At 41.2% G+C, this 23452-nt stretch overlaps 4 protein-coding genes across 6 annotated transcripts in view; 2 read left to right on the forward strand and 2 right to left on the reverse strand.

Annotated features, from left to right (window-relative positions):
* c3a.2 (complement C3a, tandem duplicate 2) overlaps positions 1–12990 on the forward strand; it is a 37071-nt gene extending 24081 nt beyond the window's left edge. The window contains 13 exon segments of the mRNA NM_131243.1: positions 480–643; positions 1752–1910; positions 2639–2698; positions 2782–2872; positions 4005–4050; positions 5796–5886; positions 5993–6082; positions 7264–7369; positions 7827–7916; positions 7998–8078; positions 9778–9861; positions 10158–10293; positions 12655–12990. Of these exon segments, the coding sequence (NP_571318.1) occupies positions 480–643; positions 1752–1910; positions 2639–2698; positions 2782–2872; positions 4005–4050; positions 5796–5886; positions 5993–6082; positions 7264–7369; positions 7827–7916; positions 7998–8078; positions 9778–9861; positions 10158–10293; positions 12655–12796 (1340 nt within the window). The 3' untranslated portion in view covers positions 12797–12990.
* The window catches only part of dennd1c (DENN domain containing 1C), a 138374-nt gene that overhangs the window by 66352 nt on the left and 48570 nt on the right, over positions 1–23452 (reverse strand). The gene's annotated exons all lie outside the window — the stretch shown is intronic.
* Positions 1–23452, reverse strand: part of zgc:65894 — a 108393-nt gene that overhangs the window by 36371 nt on the left and 48570 nt on the right. The gene's annotated exons all lie outside the window — the stretch shown is intronic.
* The window catches only part of c3a.3 (complement C3a, tandem duplicate 3), a 45928-nt gene continuing 43383 nt past the window's right edge, over positions 20908–23452 (forward strand). The window contains exons 1-2 of one of the 2 annotated variants that reach the window (NM_001037236.2): positions 20908–21015; positions 23157–23349. In NM_001037236.2, the coding sequence (NP_001032313.2) occupies positions 20945–21015; positions 23157–23349 (264 nt within the window). In that variant the 5' untranslated portion in view covers positions 20908–20944. The remainder of the gene's footprint in view (positions 21016–23156; positions 23350–23452) is intronic. The other variant, XM_021475507.2, reaches the window with a different exon arrangement.

Genomic DNA, 23452 nt, shown 5'->3' on the forward strand with positions numbered 1-23452 from the left:
GGGAAGTCGCCCAGGTTGGCATTTTGCTAGGGGCGGCATGACCATTGTTTGGCTAGAGCTTCAGTTAAGCTTGCATCGCTACTGAATGCAGTACCTAATGAGTAGAAGGTGATTCCGGACGCAGCCTAGTCATTACTATACTGGGACACTAGAACCCACACAAACCACAGAGTGAGCACCCCCTGCTGGCCTCATTAGCTCTCTTTACACTGCAACCTACCCTAGTTTTTCCATGCTGTCTCCAATCCAGGTATTGATCAGGTCATCTCTGCTTAGCTTCAGTGGGTGACCACATAAGTTCTGCAGAGTGATAGATGCTGTATGAAAGCATTACATAAGAACTTTGCTGTAACGGAACATTATTTAAATGACTCCATTTAGAACAGAAGCACAAACAGCTCATCATGAAATGAAGTGAAAGTAGTGACATGTTAATCTTCATCTCTGAATGTTTCTCGTCCTGTTTCTGTTCAAAACAGATGGCAGGTTCTGGAATGTCCCTGGATGGCATTATCACTCAATAGAGGCGACGGCCTATGCTGTGCTGGCACTCGTGAAGGCCAAAGACTATGATACAGCAGGAGAGGCAGTGCATTGGCTGGCCAAACAAAAGTCTAGTCATGGTGGTTATGACACTACACAGGTACAGTAACACCTCATCTTTTCACAATAGCTCGAGAACACAGTGTCTGCTTGTTATGAAAACCATGACATCTGAAATACTGTATCAAACCCTCTTCTACGGTATCATACCTGTAGATCACAATAACCACAGGTACAAATGAGCAGGGTGTCTCACTACTTACTGTAGAAATGTCCAGCTTTGTTTGCATTCGTGTAAGTTAAGCCTATTCCTAAGAAGTGCTACTGTATTTCCGGCAAAACTATGAATGGCACAGCTGATGCTGTTTATCATGTGAACGACAACATGGAGGATGCAGAGCAGCTAAATTTATTTCATAACATAAAATATGCTTTATTGTTGTGAAGTAGATTTCAAGAGTCCACACTTAGCTGATGATTGATAATAAAGCGTATTTGGCATGCTGTTCCAGGAGAGAGCCCTGAGCTCAGAATATGCTTGAGCCCGAGGCTCCCTCCAGTTTCAAATGCGAGAGGAGAGTTTAAGCTCAGGTAGGTCTCGGGAACTTCCCCTAATCGTGAAATTGCTATTTTGAAGTAGTCAATTTACTTATGGTGTATGTCTTTGGATGGTGGGAGGAAACTGAAAAACCCGGGGAAAACCCACACGAACACGTGGAGAACATGCAAACACAGAAACCCCAACCGCCTGGGAGAGGGCCGAATCAGCGGCGTTCTTGCTGTGAGGCAACAGTGCTACCCACTGGGCCGCCGTGCCACCCTATCAGAGAAGGGGAGGAATAGGGGTGGAAGGTGGGATTCTTCAAGAAGAAGATGACTGGAGTGGAAAGCTGTGATAGTTTATAGTGTGTCTGTATTCATCTGATTGGTGCGAATGTACTGAGGTAATGCAGTACCAGCTGTGTTCAACCAAAAGCACGTGATCCTCTCAAAATTAGTTTATAAATGAACCACACTTCAAATAAAACAAAGTACATGTAATACAGCAAGCAATTTTAGACAAACAAGTGTCCACAGAAAAAGTCAAACTTTTCAAATAAAGGTTGTAAAGCGATTGGTTTAACTTATCGAAAGGTTAAAAAGGTTTCATTTTTCCCAACAATACAATTGAATGTCCATGTGAAATTAGTTGTCTTTGATTCCCCCAGGTGACCATCATGGTTTTCCAGGCTGTGGCAGAGTACCGTGCTCAGGTGCAAGACCTAAAAAACTTTGACCTGAATGTGGAGCTGGTTGTGCCAGGAAGACGAAAAACTGACAGATGGACCATTCAAAGAAGTAATGTGCATCTTACGCGGTCAGGCAGTGTAAGTACAGTAGTGGATCTCAACAGAATAGATCAGGGTCGATACTGCTGTATTATGATTGTTCTGATGCTTATCATCATTTGTAATTGTCTGCAACAACAGTGTTTTGTTATTCAGTGCGCTCACCACCCACCAGCTATTGGTGGAGTGGAGAGACAGTGATAGAGCCAATTCGGTGGAAGGGGATGATTGGGAGGCCATGATCGTGAGGGCCGATAGAGAGACTTTGGCCAGGACACCAGGGTTACACCCCTGCTCTTTCACGAGAAGTGCCATGGGATTTTTAATGACCAAAGACAGTCAGGACCTCGGTTTAACGTCTCATCCGAAAGACGGCGCCCACTGAAAGTGTAGTGTCCCCTTCACTTTTACTGGGGCATTAGGACTCACACAGACCACAGGTTGAGCGCCCCCTGCTGGCCTCACTAACACCACTTCCAACAGCAACCTAGTGTTCCCTAGTGGTCTCCCATCCAGGTACTGACCAGGCTCAGCCCTGCTTAGCTTCAGTGAGTAACCGGTCTTGGGCTGCAGGGTGATATGGCTGTGATCCAAATTAAGATTACACTGATATCACAATCTGATTGGTAGCATATATTTTGCCACTGGGATGTGCTACCTACCTTTTGAAATGTAGTAAACACAATCTAGGCAGGTAGTCCAAACCGTCAGAACATCAAGAATTAGATTGTTCTGATGACTTGAGTATGTTTGTGTTCACTCAACAGGTGGATATGAATAAGGACTTTACTGTGATTGCTAAAGGAACCGGATCAGCCATTCTCTCAGTGAGTGTCCACGAGTGTTTATGTGGACAGCTGCAAGACTGAATGATACAAACTTCAAATCTGACACCTTCTGCTGTTTTCAGGTTCTGACGCTGTACTACGCCAGACCGTTTGAGAAGAAGACTGACTGTGCTTTCTTTGATCTGAGTGTCAAACTGGACAAAATCCCTGAAAGTAAGATTGACAGTAATTTACTTTCTGTGGTACCTTCCATACATTGAGATGTTTTACACTGCATTTACTCTGTGTTATTATCGGTCTAAACCCCAACTAGAGGAACGTTTGAGCTAGAAGCCTATTACCACCACTTTTACACTGGGTTGTAAAACCTCATCCCTTTTGCAGAGGTTAACCCATTTTTCTGAGCATGCAGATGATTAGCAACAAACAATCAATCATGTGTCTCACATTCACATGCTGTGTACAGTCACCGAAAAACTCCACGTTAATGATAAAAATAATTCTTAACATTTAAATACTGCTTTTTTTTGGACACTCAAAGCATTTCACACATTTGCATGGTGGAATCTTTTCGTCCACCACCAGTGTGCAGCCTCCACCTGGATGGTGCAACGACAGTCATTGCGCCAAACCACACACCAGCTGATAGGTGAAGAGGAGACACAGTGATGAAGTCAATTATAATATGGGGATAGACAGAGGCCAGTGGGCAAATTTGGCCAGTACACCGGGGTTAAACCCCTACTCTTTTTTGAAGGACATCCTGGAATTTTTAATAACCACAGAAAGTCAGGACCTCAGTTTAACGTCTCATCCGAAAGACGGTGCTCACTGAACAGTACAGAGTACCCATCAATATATTAGGGCATTAGGACCCACACAGACCATTGGTTGAGCACTCCCTGCAACCTAGCTTTCCAATGTGGTCTCCCCTCCAGGTACTGACCGGGTGGAGCACCGCTAAGCTTCAGTGGGCGACCAAGTGAAAATTTTAGAGAGCTAGTCGCTAGCCAGCTTATACATTGTATAAAAACTAGTTGCAAAGCTTAACAAATGTGAAATGGAGACAACTGTAATAAAGAATAGACAATTTTATTCTTATGAAAAGGTGTCACTAGGGGATTATGGCCCTCATGCACAAATTTAGAAGAGTGCAGTGAAAATCAGCATATGAATGCCAAGGATTCATTGTTAACCCAGAGTAATATATGAACAATGTAAAACAAGACATTGTTTAGAATAAACCTGGGTTACTTATTTCAAGTGTGTAAAGCCTAAAACACGTTTGAAATGATTATCATTTTATTTTGAACTAAATACACCAAATGTTTCTGTTTCCTTTTAGCAAAACCAGGAACCAATGGAACGTACAACTTCATCCTGGATTTCTTGTATGTGACCACATAATCCAATAAGCTTATTTTTTTGTCAAGCAGTCAATTAATTTGTTATAATAATTTACACTTGAGTTCAATTAAATCTCATTGTTGCCACATGTGTGGTATGCTTCTGAGCACGAGTGGTAGGAGGTTACCTTAATTGTTTTTATTCTGAGATATACTACAGTTAGGGGTGTAAGAGTACACTGCATTCACGGTTTAGTTTGTACCTAAGTTTTGGGGTCATGGTTTGATTCGGGTATAGTTCAACAAGAATAATAACAATTCCCCAATGCTTGCTTTTCTATTTATTCTGAAGAGACAGAAGTGTTTTGTCGCAATCAGCTACAAAACTGAAGAGCTTCTTGTAAAGCAAAGTACAAAATAAATAAAGCAAATAAAAATGTCATGTCATTAGAAAACTGTATTAAACTTTCAAAGGTTCAGCCCAACCTTCCCCTGAAACGAAAGGTTGATGGGCGAGGCAGTGGCGCAGTAGGTAGTGCTGTCGCCTAACGGCAAGAAGGTCACTGGGTCGTTGGTTCGATCCTCGGCTCAGTTGGCGTTTCTGTGTGGAGTTTGCCAGTTCTCCCTGCCTTCGCGTGGGTTTCCTCCGGGCGCTTCGGTTTCCCCCACAGTCCAAAGACATGCGGTACAGGTGAATTGGGTAGGCTAAATTGTCCGTAGTGTATGAGTGTATGTGTGGATGTTTTCCAGAGATGGGTTGCGGCTAGAAGAGCATCCGCTGCGTAAAAACTTGCTGGATAAGTTGGCGGTTCATTTCGCTGTGGCGACCCCAGATTAATAAAGGGACTAAGCCAACAAGAAAATGAATGAATGAATCACGGTTGACAGATGTGTGTGACTTGCGTCTTGTGCAGCTCCTCGCACATGAGCAACACGGTTTATAGACTTTCAACCTTTACCCGCAGCGCTCATTACTGTCAGTTACAGAGCAGTGGACCAATCAGAAAACAGAGCTTCAGTGTAGCAAGTTGGCATGACAACGACTACATGGCAGAAACACTTATGAGCACTGCATCTCGTGTTTACAGACTTAAATAAGCGTTCTTTGTGAACGGCTGCTCAGTTGTTGCACTGCTGTGGCACATCGGGACAAACTGTATTCGGAGTGGAGAGCATGAACCGAACCACCAGCTCTGTACTGTAATAGTTTGGGAAGAACACATGTACCATCATAATCATCATCATTTTCATCTGATTATCTGAGGCCGGGTCGGGGGGGGGGGGGGGGGGGGGGCGGGGGTGGGGGGGGCAGCAGTCTTAGGAGAAAACTCCAGACTTCCCTCTCCCCAGACACTTCCTCCAGCTCCTCCGGGGGGATCCCGAGGCGTTCCCAGGCCAGCTGAGAGACATAGTCCCTCCAGCGTATCCTAGGTCTTCCACGAGGCCTCCTCTCGGTGGGACATGCCTGGAACACCTCCCCAAGTGGCATCCAAAACAGATGCACGAATCACCTCTCTCGATGTGCATCAGCTCTACTCCGAGCTCCTTACCCTATCCATAAGGGTGCGCCCTGCCACCCTGTGCAGGAAACTCATTTCAGCTGCTAATATCCATCTTGTCCTTTTGGTCATGATCCAAAGCTCAAGACCATGGGTGACATGTACCGTTACACCCCTAACAACAATATAATGACACTTTGAACTCAGGTTGCAGTTCTAGCTAATAGATTGACTAGATGAAGCAAAAGACCTGCAAAGCCTGGTGATATAACCTGCTCTCAATATTCACAGCTACAAAAACAAAACAAATGACGCCACCATGACGATTCTGGACATTGGCTTGCCAACAGGATTTGATATCGATGAAGCTGATCTTAAACAGGTATTGTGATGGAGAACTAATGTGCTGTGTAACACACATCCACAGACACGACATAAAAATATGATGGTGTCACGTGTTGATTTATTCATTTTTTCTTTCCTTGCAGTTGTCCACAGGAAAGGAGAGATACATTCAGAAATATGAAAAGAATAAAGTGCTCTCAGAGCGAGGATCCCTCATCATCTACTTAAACAAGGTATTTCAGTGAATCGTATAGCTGCAATGCTTTAATTTAGTTCTCAGCTAGGCTAAATCAAGTGCTGTTTTTGTAAGACACAAACAAGAGTTGCATTTCAGTCAAGCATACTTCATTTATATATAAAGACTGACAACTAAAACTCAATAACATTTTGTTAGAAATGTTAATGTAGGCAAACTTCCATGTGCAATTGCTGGTCATTTTTTAAATTTCAGAGTTCCCAAACCAATTTTAAAAATAATATTTCTATTTTTTCCCTTATCTTGATGCATTTTGTGGCATTTTAAAATATTCAGCTAAAACTATTTAGTCTAGCATGTACACCTCTAATGCTGTGTTTCAGCCAGATATTACTGAAATAAACATAACATGCTAATTAGAAAAAAAAAAAAAAGTTTTCTCCAATCAGTATTTTTTTCATAATATTATCATAACTGTACGTTAACAATGAAATCGGCGAGGGTGTCAAAGTAGCCGGAAGTAATTCATTTTCAATGAGAGTGGGTGGCGATAAGCGGCGAGGAGCAACGCGTCTTCGCCAATGTGGGCGTCCAGGAGAGTTGAAATCAAGTCAACTTTATGGTAATGAGCTATGACGCGGTTCGGCAGCAACCAATTAGAATAAAGAAGTCCACTGCTAGTCTGTGAACTTTGGTTCCGACCGCAGTTGTTCCCAAGGATTTGATAATTGCGCGGATTTCCAATTATTTCCAATGTTTTCTTACAGGAACATACATTAAAAAGAAGTTACTGGCGAGTTACTGATGCGCATTGATGTTATATTTATCTTTAAAAAAGCGGGAATCTCATGCGACAGTACAAAACAGGTTTGCTGCTTCAGGATATTTCAGACATATGGACATATTGGATAATTAATTAGAGCAAAGCCACAGCACACGCAACTTGATCTTCGATTGTTAAATGAATTGGATAAGAAGTGCGCAACATTTTATTTTAAATACGAGATCAATGTAGCGAGTTTTGACGCTCTCGCCGCCGGAGCTGAAGACAGACAGCGTTGTCGCCAGGGCGGCCAGAGTGACATTGGACGCTCTCACCGCTTTCGGTGTGAACGCACAGTAACGTCACAAGCATAATACGAGAGCACTAAATTATGTAAGGGCCATTCAAAACAGTAATGTATAAAGAATCATCTGCTTTGATTTCTGTCTCATTAGGTTTCTCATAAGGAATCAGAAACTCTTGTCTTCAGAATGCACAAGACTTTTAACGTGGGTTTGCTTCAACCTGCTTCCGTCACCATATATGAGTATTACTCACCCGGTAAGCTGCTGTCCGCACACCCTGTGTTCACACACGTGCACGCACACATTTCAAGAGTTTACACTTAGCTTATAATCAATAAAGTGTAATTGGCATGATGTCCGAGGAGAGAACCCTGAGCTCGTAATATCCTCGAGCCTGTCATCTGTTATTTCTCTCTATAATTAAGCCTATAATGCACAATTCCAGCCAACGTCATCCCCCCCCCCCCCCACACCCCCAAAAAAATTGTTACATCACAATTGTAGTTTTTTTTTAAATTGTCAGTTGTAGGCTATTAAAAGAAAAGTTGGGTCATTGGGCCAGTAAAAAAAAATCTTAGCGTTGAACTCTGATTGTCATATGGCATTTATTGAGATTCATAAATTTCCTTTGCATATCATTAGTCATTTACAGTGTCATCTCATATTCCTACCTCAAACCGGTGTGTGTGTGTGTGTGTTTAAATCTCATCCAGATGCCCGCTGTAAAAAGTACTACCACCCTGAAAGGGAAGATTCCGCCCTATACAGACTGTGTAAAGGAGACCTGTGTGTGTGTGCTGAAGGTATTACCATTTTAAACATTCAGTTACGATTTTATTCATGTTATTGAGAATACTAATAAACTCTGACTTCTCTGAACACAGAAAACTGCAGCTACCAGAAAAAAAACCATGTCAATGAATCTGAGCGCTTGATTAAAGCCTGTGAACCCCATCTGGATTACAGTAAACACATTCAGTTTCTACTGTTAATGGCTCATTATGATTGACTTTACACACTATACTTGTTTTATTAACTTCAGCAAACTGCATGTAACAGGACACTCTGAAAACAAGAACATGTCGGTTTGTTTTCAAACCAAATATCGGTCAGATATGAACAGACCCAACTATCGGGTCACTTTGGGGTTGTTTCCATAAATTCATTAGACCCACATTTGGTTTCAAACAAACCAGTTTTTAAGGATTATAATACTGTAAAAATACATTCAATGTAATGCTTGTTTTATATTAATTCACAGTTATTGTTAAAATAGCTTTGGATTCTTAATTAGTTTTGGTTTTTATTTCATTTTGACTTGTTTGTTTTCAAATTCAGTAAGTTTTAATTAGTTTTTAGAGGCAGATTTACTAGTTTTTATTAGTTTCAGTAATAGTTTTAGTTTGTTTACTTTTTAGAAATTAGAATATTTGTAAGGTGCAAGATGCAAAATCATCAGAATGAATATTGCTTTTGAGGTTAGATATACAATAGTGATGGGAAGTTAGAATCTTTTCCACGAACCTGATTCTTTTTTGACAATCCTCCCATGTTTGGGAGTCAGCAATTATACTTTCAGTCAGTTAAAACATCACCATGATCTGAAAAGTTTCTTACAAATAAGTTTTGCAACCCAACTGAAGCATAATTCACTTATTTAAATTCCATTACGATTTTCTGTTATAAAATAAACTTACATCACTCTTATTTAAGCCCTCGGTTTACCGGCGCTATAGTTGTTCAAGCATCCATGTCCATTATCATAAGTTCACCCGTTTTCAAATCCGATCTCATGTAGCCTACTGTTCTAGTAACTGAATAACTCCTAATAACTGAAATTGGTTTATTTAGATTCAGAGGGGGTATCAGGTATGTTAAAAAACTAAGTTGTGTGTGGATAAGTACTTACTGGAGACGCGAATCGTTTCAAATGATTCAGTTCAATTTGGTGAACTCGTTCAACTGGTTCACATAGAAGATCCGATTAAAAAGAACAATTCCCGATCGTGATCACTAATATAGAAATAAAACCCATTACTGGACACAAATTCGTTAAATTAAAACTTTTTAAGTGTCTGCTTGGGACGTTTTTAATACTTTCAGTCATTGTTATTGTTGCGGGAGCTGACAGGAGAAGGACCAGCTTGATCTGGACAATCAGGATTACAGACTCTGAGGTGCCGTATGGTCAAACACCTGGCGTACGCATAAAATTGGCAGCACAAAGTAAATAGATATAATTGTAAAAGGCGTATGTATTAAATACATTTACAAAGAAGTTAACCGATTAACTAACCACAATAGCAACTTCAGTCTTTATTTAATCATTAAAATATTGTTAATTTTCTACATCGCGTGAATGACAACTAAACAAGTCATCCTCATATCAGCCCTATTGTTTCAGTTGCTCAGAAAAAGTCATGACTAAAGCTGAGGAACACACTGCGGAGTTGAAGCTGAGTCAATATATTGTGCAGCCATAATAACATGGACTCTTTAAATCTCATTTTCAAATCACATATTGTTCTACATAAGATAGAAAGTCATTCAGGTATAGAACAAAAGTAGGCATTAAATGTGTTAACGGTTGTGTAAAACAGTCAAAAATAGTTGACTTGTAAACCCATTCTCTTTATGCCATTAACATACGTGTGTGTTTGACAGTTTATAAAGCAAAATTAGTAAAGATGGACCTGAAAAAAGACTCCGATATCTATCACATGAAGGTGGAGAAGACGGTGAAAGAAGGTACGACCTCAATGTGTTTAAAGACCGATAACGAAATGCATTAGAAATGTGTCTGAATCCTGTTTCATCAGGTTACAGTGCATTCAGTTTTACACACAAACACACTTCACTGAACATGTATTATACACATGGACATCAGCTTGTTGGATGTGCACTAAATACTGCATAACCGCATGTGTATACTGCTATACATAACTCCTTAACTTTTCAGATTTGAACTGTATAAATAGATAAATATAATTATTGTGAATCGAGCTATACAAATAAACTCCAATTGAACTTGTACTGTCCTGTAGGAACTGATCCGGATGTTCAAGGGAAAGTGAAACCATTTTTGGCTCGTCCCAGTTGCCGAGTGAGTTTAGGACTGGTTGAAGGAAAGTCGTATCTCATCATGGGAAACTCTGTTGATCTGCCGACCCTTGGGGGAAGGTAGGTGTCCTGATTTACACACGATATACTTCAGGTTACAAATGTAACGATGAATTGTGAAGTGGTAAAAATCAATTCAAATATGAAACCAGGGATGTACGATACTGGGAAAATACAATTGAGCATTCCGATAACGATATTTCTTACGATATAACTAACTATTTTATAAACTATTGAAAAAAAATCATTTATTTATGTATTGATCATACTAAAAAAAGGGTAATAGATTTTTTTTCCCTGGGCTAATTAAATAATAAAGTGCAAGGTGCCAACATTTAGACTTTAAAATACCCTGAATAAATGAAATTCTCGAAGGAAATTCTGATTCTGATTGACTGTAATTTTCCTCTCTCTTCTCCCGGCTCAAGTGTTTATTTTCAAATCTAAGTTCAGCTCACATCACCTACTATAAGGCGGAGATTTACATTTACATTTAGTCATTTAACAGATGCTTTTATCCAAAGCGACTTACAAATGAGGACAAGCAATTTACACATCTATAAAAGCAACAATGAATAAGTGCTGTAGGCAAGTTTCAGGTGTGTAAAGAAATTGTAAGAAGCAAAACATTAGTTTTTTTTGTAGTTAGTGGAGGAGTCAGAGAGGGAATTGCATATTAGTAAAGAAAGTGGAGACTTAATACTTGAGTTTTTAGTCATTTTTTGAAGACAGTGAGTGACTGCCGTGCTGATGCAGTTAGGGAGTTCATTCCACCAACTGGGCAGATTGAGCGCGAAAGTTCGGGAAAGTGATTTCTTCCCTCTTTGGGATAGAACCACGAGGCAATGTTCATTCACAGAACACAAGTTTCTGGAGGGCACATAGATCTGCAGAAGTGAGAGCAGATAAGAAGGAGCAAAGCCAGCAATCGCTTTGTAAGCAAACATCAGACATCAAACTTTAAATTTGATGCGAGCAGCAACTGGCAGCCAGTGCAAACGGATGAGCAGCGGAGTGACATGTGCTCTTTTAGCTTCATTAAAGACCACTCGTACTGCTGCATTCTGAAGCAGGTGAAGAGGTTTGATAGAGTTAGCTGGGAGCCCGGCTAGTAGAGAGTTGCGATAGTCCAGTCTGGAGAGAACAAGAGCTTGAACAAGGAGTTGAGCTGCATGTTCAGGTTGGCACAAACTTCAAGCATTTCTGTTTTTGCGAGGTTCAGCTGAAGATGATGATCTTTCATCCAGTGTGAAATGTCTGACAGGCAGGCTGAGATGCGAGCTGGAACTGAGGGATTATCAGGGTGAAAAGAGAGGTATAGCTGGGTATCATCAGCATAGCAGTGGTAGGAAAATCCATGTTTCTGGATGACTGGTCCTAGAGATGACGTGTAGATGGAGAAGAGAAGTGGCCCAAGAACAGAGCCTTGAGGTACCCCAGTGTTTAGATGCTGTAGGTTGAACACCTCTCCTCTTCAAGACACCCTGAATGACCTGTTAGAGAGGTAAGATCTGAACCACTGAATAACCGTGCCTGCAACGCCTAGTGACTCAAGCGTAGATAGCAGGATCTGGTGGTTTACAGTGTCAGAAGCAGCTGACAAATCCAGCAGGATGAGGATTGATGATTTAGAATGTGATCCTCCACGACCGAGAGCAGGGCAGTCTCAGTTGAGTGGCCTTTCTTAAAGCCTTTCATTAAGATAGTAAAGGCCCAATCTGATTGGTCAGATTTAGATAAACAACCTATGTGGAACCTAATTATTGGCTCATAAAATAAATGTTATTTATTGATCTTCTCTGCGATATGAATATTGCATATTACAATTATGGCGATAGTAATAGTTTAGTAATAGTAATTCATTTTATACGAAAGTGTCGGTCAGGTGATATTGATCAGCTGAAGCTTACATATTATTTGTAGTTAATTTATTATTAATGACGATGTTTAAAAAATAATAATACTATTAATTTTATTTAGTAATACAATTATAATGTAATAGGCCTACATTAATGCAAAACGAGCTAAATATCGTCTTTAAAATCGTCATAGGTCTCAGCTCTTGCCGATATCTTTCGCTCAACCCTATGACGCGATATTGTGAATGTGATGTGATAACGGCAGCAACTGAACCATTAGAAATAGGAAAACAATAGGTTATGAGAAGCATTTGAAGAGACATCATATAACTCAGGATATCTGGTTGTCCCACCTCCGAACTCTTCTGGTTGTTTGCTGCTTTTGAAGCTGACAATGATGAGCTGCGCTGCTTGTGACTAAGCTAATCACAGACATCTGACCAATGCGTTTACAATGAAAACTAATAGAAAGGAAGCACATCGGAGAGCAAAAAAGGCATTCTCTGTGAGCAGCCCCTAAGTCAGCCACTCATTAATGTATGGTCTTTACTTTTGTGTCTAGTCTGCAGTACATCATAGGAGAGCAGACCTGGATTGAATACTGGCCTACAAGTGACGAAAGTAAATCTGCTGAACACAGAGATCGCTACATAGGCATGACTGCAGTCGAGAATATGTTTACCACAGGAGGATGTTTGACATAACTGCATTACACCTGTTTGCTGATTAAAGATAAAAATTAAACACCATCCTTTCTATTTCCAAATAAATTGTATGTACTGTTGTTTGAGCCTAATCTCTTGTAATTAATTATTAAAAACAAGACTGTATCAAATGATTGTTTTAGATTCCTGCCTAATAAATCATGGTGTTACTGTACATGTTGTTCTCTGCAAAACTATTCTGATTACTTCATTATTCAACATTTGTGTCATATTTCTTTGACCACAAAGTATGTATCTATACAGTCAGTTTAATCATCATAAGGGAGTATGAAGGTGAATTTCTGAACTGATCGAGTGTGATTTAACAGCTCTATATTATTACAGATAAATATATCATTGAAATAGAATGAATGAAATAATCTGATTGTTCAATTAACATGACAATCAAGATTAATAAGAACAGTTTTTCCTTTACAGCAAACAGTGACCAAATAAATGAGTCAGTTTCCCACAACACATCAACAAATGATGTCAACATCCAAAGTAAATGAAAATTAAATTATATTAAACAAAGTGAAGTTTATAAACTAATTTCGAGAGGGTCACGTGCTTATGGTTGCTTGCAGCCGGCCATGCATTATTCAATGTATAATTCACCAATCAGCCGATTCCTAAGCCACTATAAGTACCCCAAGTTCCATATAACAGCCATCTTTGTTTTGAAGAATCCCCCCTACTCCTCCTCCTTTCCTAGATAGTTAGCACTGTTGCCACACAGCAAGAACATCACTGGTTCTAGTGCTAACCAAGCCAGCTGACGTTTCTGTGCAGAGTTTACATGTTCTCTCCGTGCCCCCGGGTAATCCAAATCAGCACCATAGACATGCTCCAAGTAAGTAGTTATCTCTTAAGAGCAATCCCTATCTGTTCATTAGCTACTACAGCAGGGGAGTTCCCCTTTGGATGGGGAACTTCAATGCTATAAGTGGGCTCAATCCACGTATGGGGATTTCGTTTCAGAAAGCCAATCTTCTGAAAGAGTATGTAACGGGCCAATGAAATGCCAAATGAGTTGGCAGCGTAAACTTACGCACCTGTAGCTTATTGCAATCAACTCCGCATATAAGCACAGGGAAAGCAAGGAAATGCTATCCTTTTCGCTTCAAAGACTATTACAGCCTTCTGAGAGAGTCGATAAGGGTTCTTCGATATCATGACTGTTGCGCAGTTGAGATCATGGCTAGCCCTTGCAAGAGGGCAACCACCCCAGCTGTCCCCTGCTCTGCAGCCGGTACTCTGGCAGATCTGAAGGTTCCAGTGGGAGATTATCCGTCGCCTCCGGGCCCGCTGACCTCCCACTACTCCAAGCACTCCATCCAAGCTTTGAGAGGAGGAAGCAATCCATCTAACCAGATGGTAGCCCTTAGGTTCAATGACACCGGGAACCAGACGTCCACCGCGGCATCGGAGGGTGGGCTATCATTGTCCGATGATGATCCAGACCCGCTCGCCCCCTCCGGGTAGGTAAGCGCTGTCAAGACGGATCCTGAAACAGACATGTTAGCCATGCTTTCCCGGGCTACTTCGGCTGTGGGATTGGAGATGGTTTATCCCCCAGCTCCGCGGCCAGACCCACTAGATGGGTGCTACGTAGAGGACCAGAGGGCTAAGCCTTCGAAGCCTCTCGTCCCCTTCTTCCCAGAGGTGCACAGTAGGCTCACGCAGTCTTGGAGAGCACCTTTCTCTGCCCGTGCTGCATGTTCCTCCGCCCTCACCACTCTTGACGGTGGAGCGACCAGGGAGTATGTGGCGATTTCTTGGGTTGAGCGTGTGATTGCGGTCAATCTTTGTCAGCGTGGTGCCTCTTTTTGGTGTGGTCCACCTCGTCTCCCGTCCAAAGCCTGTAGGTTATCTGCCTCCCTCGGAGCCAGAGCTTACAAGGCTGCGGGCCAGGCTGCTTCCGTCTTGCACGCTATGACCACCTTCTAGCGCTATCAAGAGCAGGCGCTGGCAGAGCTGCACAAGGGTGGGTGCAACACAGGCTTGTTACATGAGCTTCACACCACAACCGACTATGCTCTTTGGACCACTAAGTCCGCTGCGTGTGCATTGGGGAGGACGATGTCCACATTAGTGGTCCAGGAGCGCCACCTCTGGCTAAACTTGGCTGATATGTGCGAAGTAGACAAAGTCCACTTTCTTGACTCCCCCATATCCCAAGCTGGCCTGTTTGGTGACACCGTCTGTGAATTCACCCAGGAATTTAAGGCGGTGAGAGAGCAGTCTGATGCGATGGGTAATGTCATCTATCGGTGGGACCATAAGCCAGCTCCGCCCGCCGAACCATCCATATCTGCTGCTCCTCACTGAAGGCGCCCGTCTACGAGAGCTGCCCCACCCCCGCACGCACCTCCGGCGAAGCGAGCGCGTCGAGCACCTCGAAAGCAGGCAGCCCCCCCTGCCCAGAGCACCGCTAAGTCCGGTAAACAGACCGCGAAGCATCCCTGAGACAGGTCATCTGCAGAAGAGGGAATTTGCTCTTTCCCTGCTGGAGTGGCGGGCCCCATTTCCAATGGCCCTTTTCACTGCCACGCAAACATCAATGAAAGAGCACTTTTCCACTTCCCCGGATGTGACAGCTCGAATCCTGCCAGTCCGGAACGCTATGTTTCTCAGCTCGCAGGTTCTATGCGTTTCGCCAATGGCGCACGAGCGCTGGGAGGACGGTCTCCTTTCTCCCACCCCTCGAGCCTCCCCTCCGGAGTTTGGGTGCGGAGTGAGAGCACACCTCTCGCCTCCAGCTCTTCCGTGGGACCCTCGTGCTTCCCGGATCAGCACACCCACTCCACGCTGCCCTACTGCTGGTACATCAGCGATTGGAGCTCTGCCTGCTTGGTTAGCGCGGGCCAGCCCTGGTGGCTCATACGCACAGAATCAACCGTTCAGAATGCTTATGCAGAAGCGCATCCTCTGGTGCATTCGTTTTTGAGATTGGTTTGCAGCAATAGACCTGAAGGACGCTTATTTCCATGTCTCCATTCTTCCTCGCCACCGTCAGTTTCTGCGGTTTGCGTTCAAAGGTCGAGCTTGGCAATACAAAGTCCTCCTCTTCGGGCTCTCTCTGTTTCCGCGGTTCTTCACCAAGCTCACGGAGGGTGCCTTAGCGCCCCTTTGGCTTGCGGGCATCCACATACTCAATTATCTCAACAACTGGCTGATTTTAGCCCACTCTCGGGAGCAATTGATTATGCACAGAGACAAGGTGCTCCGGCACCTCCACCTGTTGGGGCTTCAGGTCAACCAAGAAAAGAGCAAACTCGCTCCCGTGCAGGGGATCTCTTTTCTCGGGCTGGAGCTGGACTATCCTCTCATCGGAGGCGAAGGTAAGGTGCAGTCATTATGGCGTTTTCCAGACATTTCCTTAAACGTGGATTAAATCCACTCATAGCATTGAAGTTCCCCATCTGAAGGGGAACCCTCTGGTTACTAAAGTAACCCTTGTTCCCCGAGGAGGGGAACGGAAATGCTATATAGCATCGCCCTAATGATTGATACTTAGCTGTAAGTGTCAGTCTCTTCAGCTTAAAAGGATAGCGTTTCCTGCCTTTGCCTGTGCTTATATGCGGAGTTGATTGCAATAAGCCACAGGTGCGCAAGCTTATGCTGCTAACTCATTTGGCATTTCATTGGCCCGTTATAAACTTTCAGAAGATTGGCTTTCTGAAACGAAATCCCCATACGTGGATTAAATCCACTTATAGCATTTCCAACCAGAGCGTTTACTAAAGATCTACTCTCTCCTGGGACAGAATGCCAAACATGCTTTATTACCAATTATTAGCTAGGTGTGAACTCTTAACAACCATCTGATACATGCGTATTATTTCCAACAGCCATAAGATAAAGCAAGCTATTTCAAACTCCGGCTAAACAAAATATACCCCCATTATACCTAAATGCAAGTAATGCATTCCACCAAAGAAATCTTTGGGCTGAAAATGTGTCAATTGTGTTCAAATAAAGAATAATAATAAAATAACAATGCTATGTGTTTCTTTTCCAAATCACACAGAACAATCCAGTTTTAAGAGTTGATTCCCTCTCTTTATTGTACTTGTTTATTCTACTCAATTTATTCTACACCAATGTGGGGAATTGGATATGAACTGGTATAAATCTCTCGAATCAAACAATTCTGCTTTTCTCTTATTTTTGACATCATTCTGTATAAAGAGACTGTACAACTGAGTTCGGATCCACATGCAGGTTTATTAAGGATGTGAGGCAAGCAATGGTCAACACGGGTGCAAACAGATGTATAAAAACAGTCCAGTCTTCACATTTTTTTAAATACATTTCTCACCTCCAAATGGTGTTAAAAGTGTCACATGCTGTATTTACAAGGTATAATTCACCCAAAAATGTCACTTTGTGAAGTTTAGTTTTAAACTAATTTCGAGAGGAGCATGTGCTCATGATTGACCCAGCTGGTCCACATTAACTAATTATGATCCTCCAATCAAAGGATCCCAAATCACTATATATATCCTCATTTCCTTTCTACAACTATCTTCGTCTGGAAGAAACCCCCCTCCTCCCCTTCTTCCTCCTTTATCCAGAATGGGCGGCACGGTGGCCCAGTGACTAGCACTGTTGCATCACAGCAAGAATACCAATGGTGTTGGGTCCTTGCTGAGCCATCTGGTATTTCTGTGTGGAGTTTGCATGTTCTCCCCGTGTCCGCGTGGGTTTCCCCCGGGTTCCCCGGTTTCCTCCCACCATCCAAATGTGCTGTATATTATAGATAAAACAAGCCTAAACCTTTTTTATAATGTCTTACTCTCAGGAAGTTTGCCTTGGCCTCAGCAGCGGGGGAGTTTGAGATAGACCTGAGCTCAATCTCCACTCGCCCTGCAAAAGGGGGGGAGCCCTGGGCTCGAGGATCCCTTGAGCTCAGGGCTCTCTCCCGGGACAGCATGTCAAACAAGCTATGTATAAATCATGAGCTAAGTGTGAACTCTTGAATGTCTTCATGTAATGACGTATTCACGGCCACGAAATCACGCATGAGCTGACACACTGTTCGATTACTACCAAGAGGACGTGTGCGTGCCCAGCAATGATGTGCACTTTAGTGGACAGAACCTGCATAGGCTGTGAATAACAGGTAATACAGTTGTAAATGATTTTTGAGGGATCATTAGGGAGCCGCGTGGGAAATTAGATCTGCATTTATGTTTTTTTGCTTAAGTGACGATAGCCATGACATAAACCGCATTCAGCACTGAAAGTGAAACCGGTACGCACATCATTTCAATAATCATATCGCATTTTAGAGTTATGATTACGACAAGCATTCAACTTTTTTTCTTTCATGGTGAACACAAAGTGCTGTGCATGGAAATACATGTTTAACAGTGTCAGTGTAACTACTTTAGCCTATATAATGTTGAATATAATGCAAGAGGGAATCTGATAATGACAAATGTCTCATTTCACCAGTACATAAATGGTGTAATAATGTTGTCAATAACAAATGACAAGCACATGTCTCAAACATAATAAATCAACTTTAGAATTATGAATGGTTGTATTCTGATGTCTTCACTTTACTGTACATTTACGAACAGGACAAATTTAAAGTCTGTTCAAGTCCATCATTCGAAATCTATACAAAATTGAGCATTTTAACAGTAGACCTACACACAGGCCTAATATTGTTAAATTACCATATGTTTGAGAAACAATAATAATTATAGGCGACTCACAATAACCTTAATTTTACACCTACAGAATTGTGAGAAAATCGTGATCTTAACTTTAGAATTGTGCAGCCCATCCCAGTATTTTCAATGGAGTTTCTGCGCTATGCTGGAAATGATGGCACTAACAACTTTCATCTCGTTTAAGGCTTGAACAACTAAATGAATGCTTAAGTCTAGTTAACTGAATGTACTCTAAGTACACTTCAACATTGATGCTGTAAAAGGAATTAAGCTTTTACCGAAAGCTTATCAATGGCTGAAAAGCACTAGCTGTGCCTGTAGCCCATTACAGTCAAAAATCAAGCCCATACGCCAAACCTAAACCTTAAAAGTGCTCAGTTGCTCTAAAGAACATCTCTACTTTTTCATTCAAGTCAAAACTAATGAATTTGGAAAGTCCATCTATCATTCGTTCTCAATACCACATGCTCGTCCTACACAGGCTGCATGTGTTGTGTTGTGCTGAAACGTTCAATAATACTCTCAACCTTCCAAAAATCAACAGAACAGGTGCCAGTTACCAAAGGTTGTGTTTGCACAACTGCCTTTGCAGGTCATTTACAGGAAATCTGAATCTGATTGTGGTAACTCTTGTCTATTTGTTTTCACTGTATACATTAAACTGGTCTGGATTTAAATAGTTTGTTTCTCTGCACTCGTGTGAATGAATTTAAATATTTTACACAATATGTACAGCTTTAAAACTGTTAAATAAGATTATAATGTTCTGAGTATAGAACTTCTGCTTTACAACAGAACTGGAATTTTCAATTTTCCAATTTTGGATTTGCTTGCACCATTGATTCTATAATGTCGCTGCTTGTAAATAGAAATCTTATTTAGGCCAGTGGTTCCCAAAATGTGGGTTGCGGGACAATGATAGGGGGTTGCCTGGTGATTTCCAGAAGTCAAATAAATTTAATTAAACTATTAGAATTACCATATTTTATTCATAACCCACAGAAGATTAAAAAAGTAGTTAATAGTTACACAAAAAAGCAACAACATGCAAATAAATCAGCCTTTAATTTATTTTCATAGGATTGGTAAATTTACGTTAGATTAACAATACAGCAATAGCAATAGCGTCAACTGATTTTATAGCACCAGGTTAAACTTTCTGACACTTTTATTGCAATTAAATACGTTAAAAATAAATACAGGCCTCAACTGAACATTAAGGATGATCCATTAAGGATGATCCAAGTGGCGGTCTGAAGTGGAGTGGTGGTCTCTGTACACTGTCCCCACCAGTCTCAATGTTAAATTAAACATTAATAAATGACTACATAAATTATAGCCTATGGTTGCTGATTATTTTTGTGTTGTCAATATGCTCGTGTTTATTTAGGCCTATTGTTGTGTGTGCAACATTTGTATATTTATTTCCACCTCTGAGGAATGTGGGGATCGCAAGTCACTGGCATTGTTATTTTAGGGGTTACGGACTGAAAAGTTTGGGAACCCTTTATTTAGGCCATGTCCACACTAATACATTTTCGTTAACTGAGGAGAATCACATGCAAGCAGTGGGTGCATGGCGGCTTTGACACAGGGAGACAACATCTGTGAGCTTCTCGAGGGCATCAGATCAGAAGTCGCAGCACTCTGAGTGGAGATTCTTTCAGAGCTAAAAAACTTCATTTCAGCTGTGAAAGCAAACCCAGGGGGGGGGGACTGAAAGATGTCGAGGAATCATTAACCGAGGTAGATGCCCGCGTCACTTCTTTGAAAGCTTTGACCAAAGACAACGAACAAATGAACGAAAAAAACGAAAGAAAAAAAAAAATCACTCAAGAAATGAAAGTCAGGTGTATTATGATGAAGGTAAAATCTTCTTATGTCTTTGCGCATGCGCAGTACCTGAACGAAAGTGTTTTCAGTTGTAGAGTGGATGACCATTTTTCCTGAACGAATTAAACACGATAGTGTGGACACGAAGCGCTTTAAGACAAATTTTAGAGATTTTTTTTGGATTAGTGTCGACGTAACCTTAGAGAGAGGGAATCCAAATAAAGTGTGTGAAACACTTTCCTATTTTCTGCCACAAATATGCTAAAAGGCTTTGTTTATCTGTTAGAGCAGCTAGATTAGCAACTAAAATATATACTTGCACCATCCTCACTAAAAGAAATTGTTAACCTATTTATTTTAGTTTTTTCCATGATTCTATATAATCCACACTGTTTATAATTGTAATTACTACAAAAGAAATTCGATTCTGTCATTTATTTCTCATTCATAGCATCTTTTATTCTTTTGAAAATGTAACCGTACTCCACATTGTACACAAGTTTGGCAATACTGCAAGAAATAATCTCACAGCGATAAAGCAAGAGAGAGAGAGAGAGAGTGTAGTTTGGACTGTGAGCGCTGCTGGTATAAATGTGAGCGTCTGCAGGTTTACAGAAACACAGTCAGGATGGAGGTGAAGCTGCTGTTTCTCTCTGCTGTTCTTCTCTCCTCAGCGCTCCTCACACTGTGTGACCCGCTGTGAGTATTACACACTCTCTCACACATCCACTACACCAGCACTTCTCAATACGCTTGGGTATCGCTTGTTTTGTTTCTTTTCAATAACGATGCCAATTAAATAATTTTAAACAGTGCAAGAAGGTGCATGAACCAATTCTTTTAAAAAAAAGCCACAAAATATATGTTTCTTTATTTAACCAGATAAAAACCCATTGAGATCAAGATCTCATTCACAGGTTGTGAAATAATAATAATAATATCAATAATAATAAATGGAACATTAAGATAAAAATACAGTTTATTTATTTGACTATATCGCATTACAATTTTTTAAAACCACATACATTGAGAAATGAACTGTTGTTGTTTGTTAAAAAGGAGAGAGCGCAATGATTTATTCGGGATGAGCTCAGACATGTTTAATTAAGACTGAAGAGTATTCCAGGATAAGGGGGCGGCATGACTAAAGGCTTTCTTGCCTATTTCAGTTCGAACTCGGGGAAAAGTCAAATGATAAGATTCACTTGAGGGCATACTGGTTTTTTAACTTATGAAGAAGGGAACTTCGGTATGAAGACATCAGTCACAGAAGAGCCTCTGGTGTACCTTCTTACATACAGAGAACGTATAATAATCAAGTGCAAAAAAGAAGAGCTGAACTTTGGAAAAAGTGATCACTGCGGTTGCCGCGATGGTTTTCACTGCGGTTGCCGCAATGGTTGCTTTGTTTCTCTGCAGTTGACTTGTCAGTAGCGTGGCATTGCTAAATGCCTTTTATTTTAATAAAAAATAAGATTATTAAACATTGTGAGATGGCCGCGTGATTTTTAAAATGAGATTATGCTTTAAGGACTTATGGCTATTGATTTATGGCTATTGATTAATGGCTATTGATTTTATCTACCCCCCCCCCCCCCTCCCCCATTAGTTAAACATCAAGTAGCTGACTTTTTGATTATCTGGCCAGCGGATTAACGGCAGGAATCGTGAATATGAAAGAATCGTGCGTAACGATTTTATGCGTCCTGAATTTGCAATGTCAAGAGAGTGACTCCAAAAGGTAATATACACTGCACACAGGAAAAAACATGCAACAAACCGCGTGGATCATGGAAACAAACACATACGAGCCTTCATGAACAGCTAAATACTGTGTGCCATGGGTCTGTGGACGCATCTCACCCAGTCATCAACGTGTCTCCCAGCTTGGCACTGGCAGGTCTGCCTAGCCTTTGAAAAGCACGTGCTCTTATGAATAATTAAGAAGCAGGCTCTTCTCATAGGATAAGAAAACTCCGTTATGAATAATAATGAGAAACCGATGCATCATCTTTGCACTTGCGATTTTGTGATACGTCACCAATTTTGATCCGCCCCAATAATAATTTTAAACCCGGAAGCTGAAATGAGCTGACAAAAGCTCAAAATTATCCAGTTTTCCCCACAATTAAAGCTGACAGGTGCTAACATTGTCTTAACCGATACTCAACACACACACACATATCTGTTAACATCTCAAAAAAAGTACTCGGTGGTTTCGTGAACCTTTAAAATGACATGAATGAGTGAACGACACTTGATACAGTTGTTATAAGCATGAATAAAATCTCATTCACGTATGAACGATGGCATGATTATTAAGGTTTCATGACAGTCTTACGAACACCGCACGTCATGATTTTGCCCAAGTATGATGCGATCCTTGATTAACATTTACACAGTCTGTTGATCCCGGAACATCATTTATGTTCGAAAATGTAATCCATATCCAATCCATACCCATAAACCCAAACATAACTGTAAATTATTACCAAAATCAGAAGAGTATAATAGTTAGATAACAACCATGTAGAAGTTTAAACTTAACATAAACTGTAAACATATCCCTTAATTTTGATTGGCTGATTGGAATGTTGTTCCAGGATCAACATAAGATGTTCATTCAAGCACATGACCTACTTGGTCAAATCAGGTAAAGTTTTACCAAATTGATTAGATCAATCCATAGTTATGGACATTCTCATAATCAATTTTGTTTTTGCAGAAGCTTGAGCCTATATAAAACTTGTATCCCTTCCACTTTGTTATGCTTTTTACTCAGTACATTTGAAAAACACTAAAGTCATTTAAATGGAAGTGCTCTGATTTGATCTCCTCAGATATGTGCTGTCGGCTCCTAATCTGCTGAGAGTGGGTTCCTCTGAGAACGTGTTTGTGGAGGCGCAGGATTATTCTGGAGGACCCCTTAATGTGAGAATCTCTGTGAAGAACTTCCCAGCCAAGAATGTGGAGATGATGCAAAAAACAGTGACTCTAACCGGAGCAAAATACCAGAGTCTTACAGATATACAGGTCAACTTTACCCTTATATAAGAGTACAATATGTGCAATGCATATTGGTCATGTACACTAGGATATTTTGGGTTGTATATAGTAGAAGTGTATACTTTTCTGT

This window comes from Danio rerio, chromosome 1 (genome assembly GCF_049306965.1).
Source record: "Danio rerio strain Tuebingen ecotype United States chromosome 1, GRCz12tu, whole genome shotgun sequence".
Classification (NCBI taxonomy): Eukaryota; Metazoa; Chordata; class Actinopteri; order Cypriniformes; family Danionidae; genus Danio; species Danio rerio.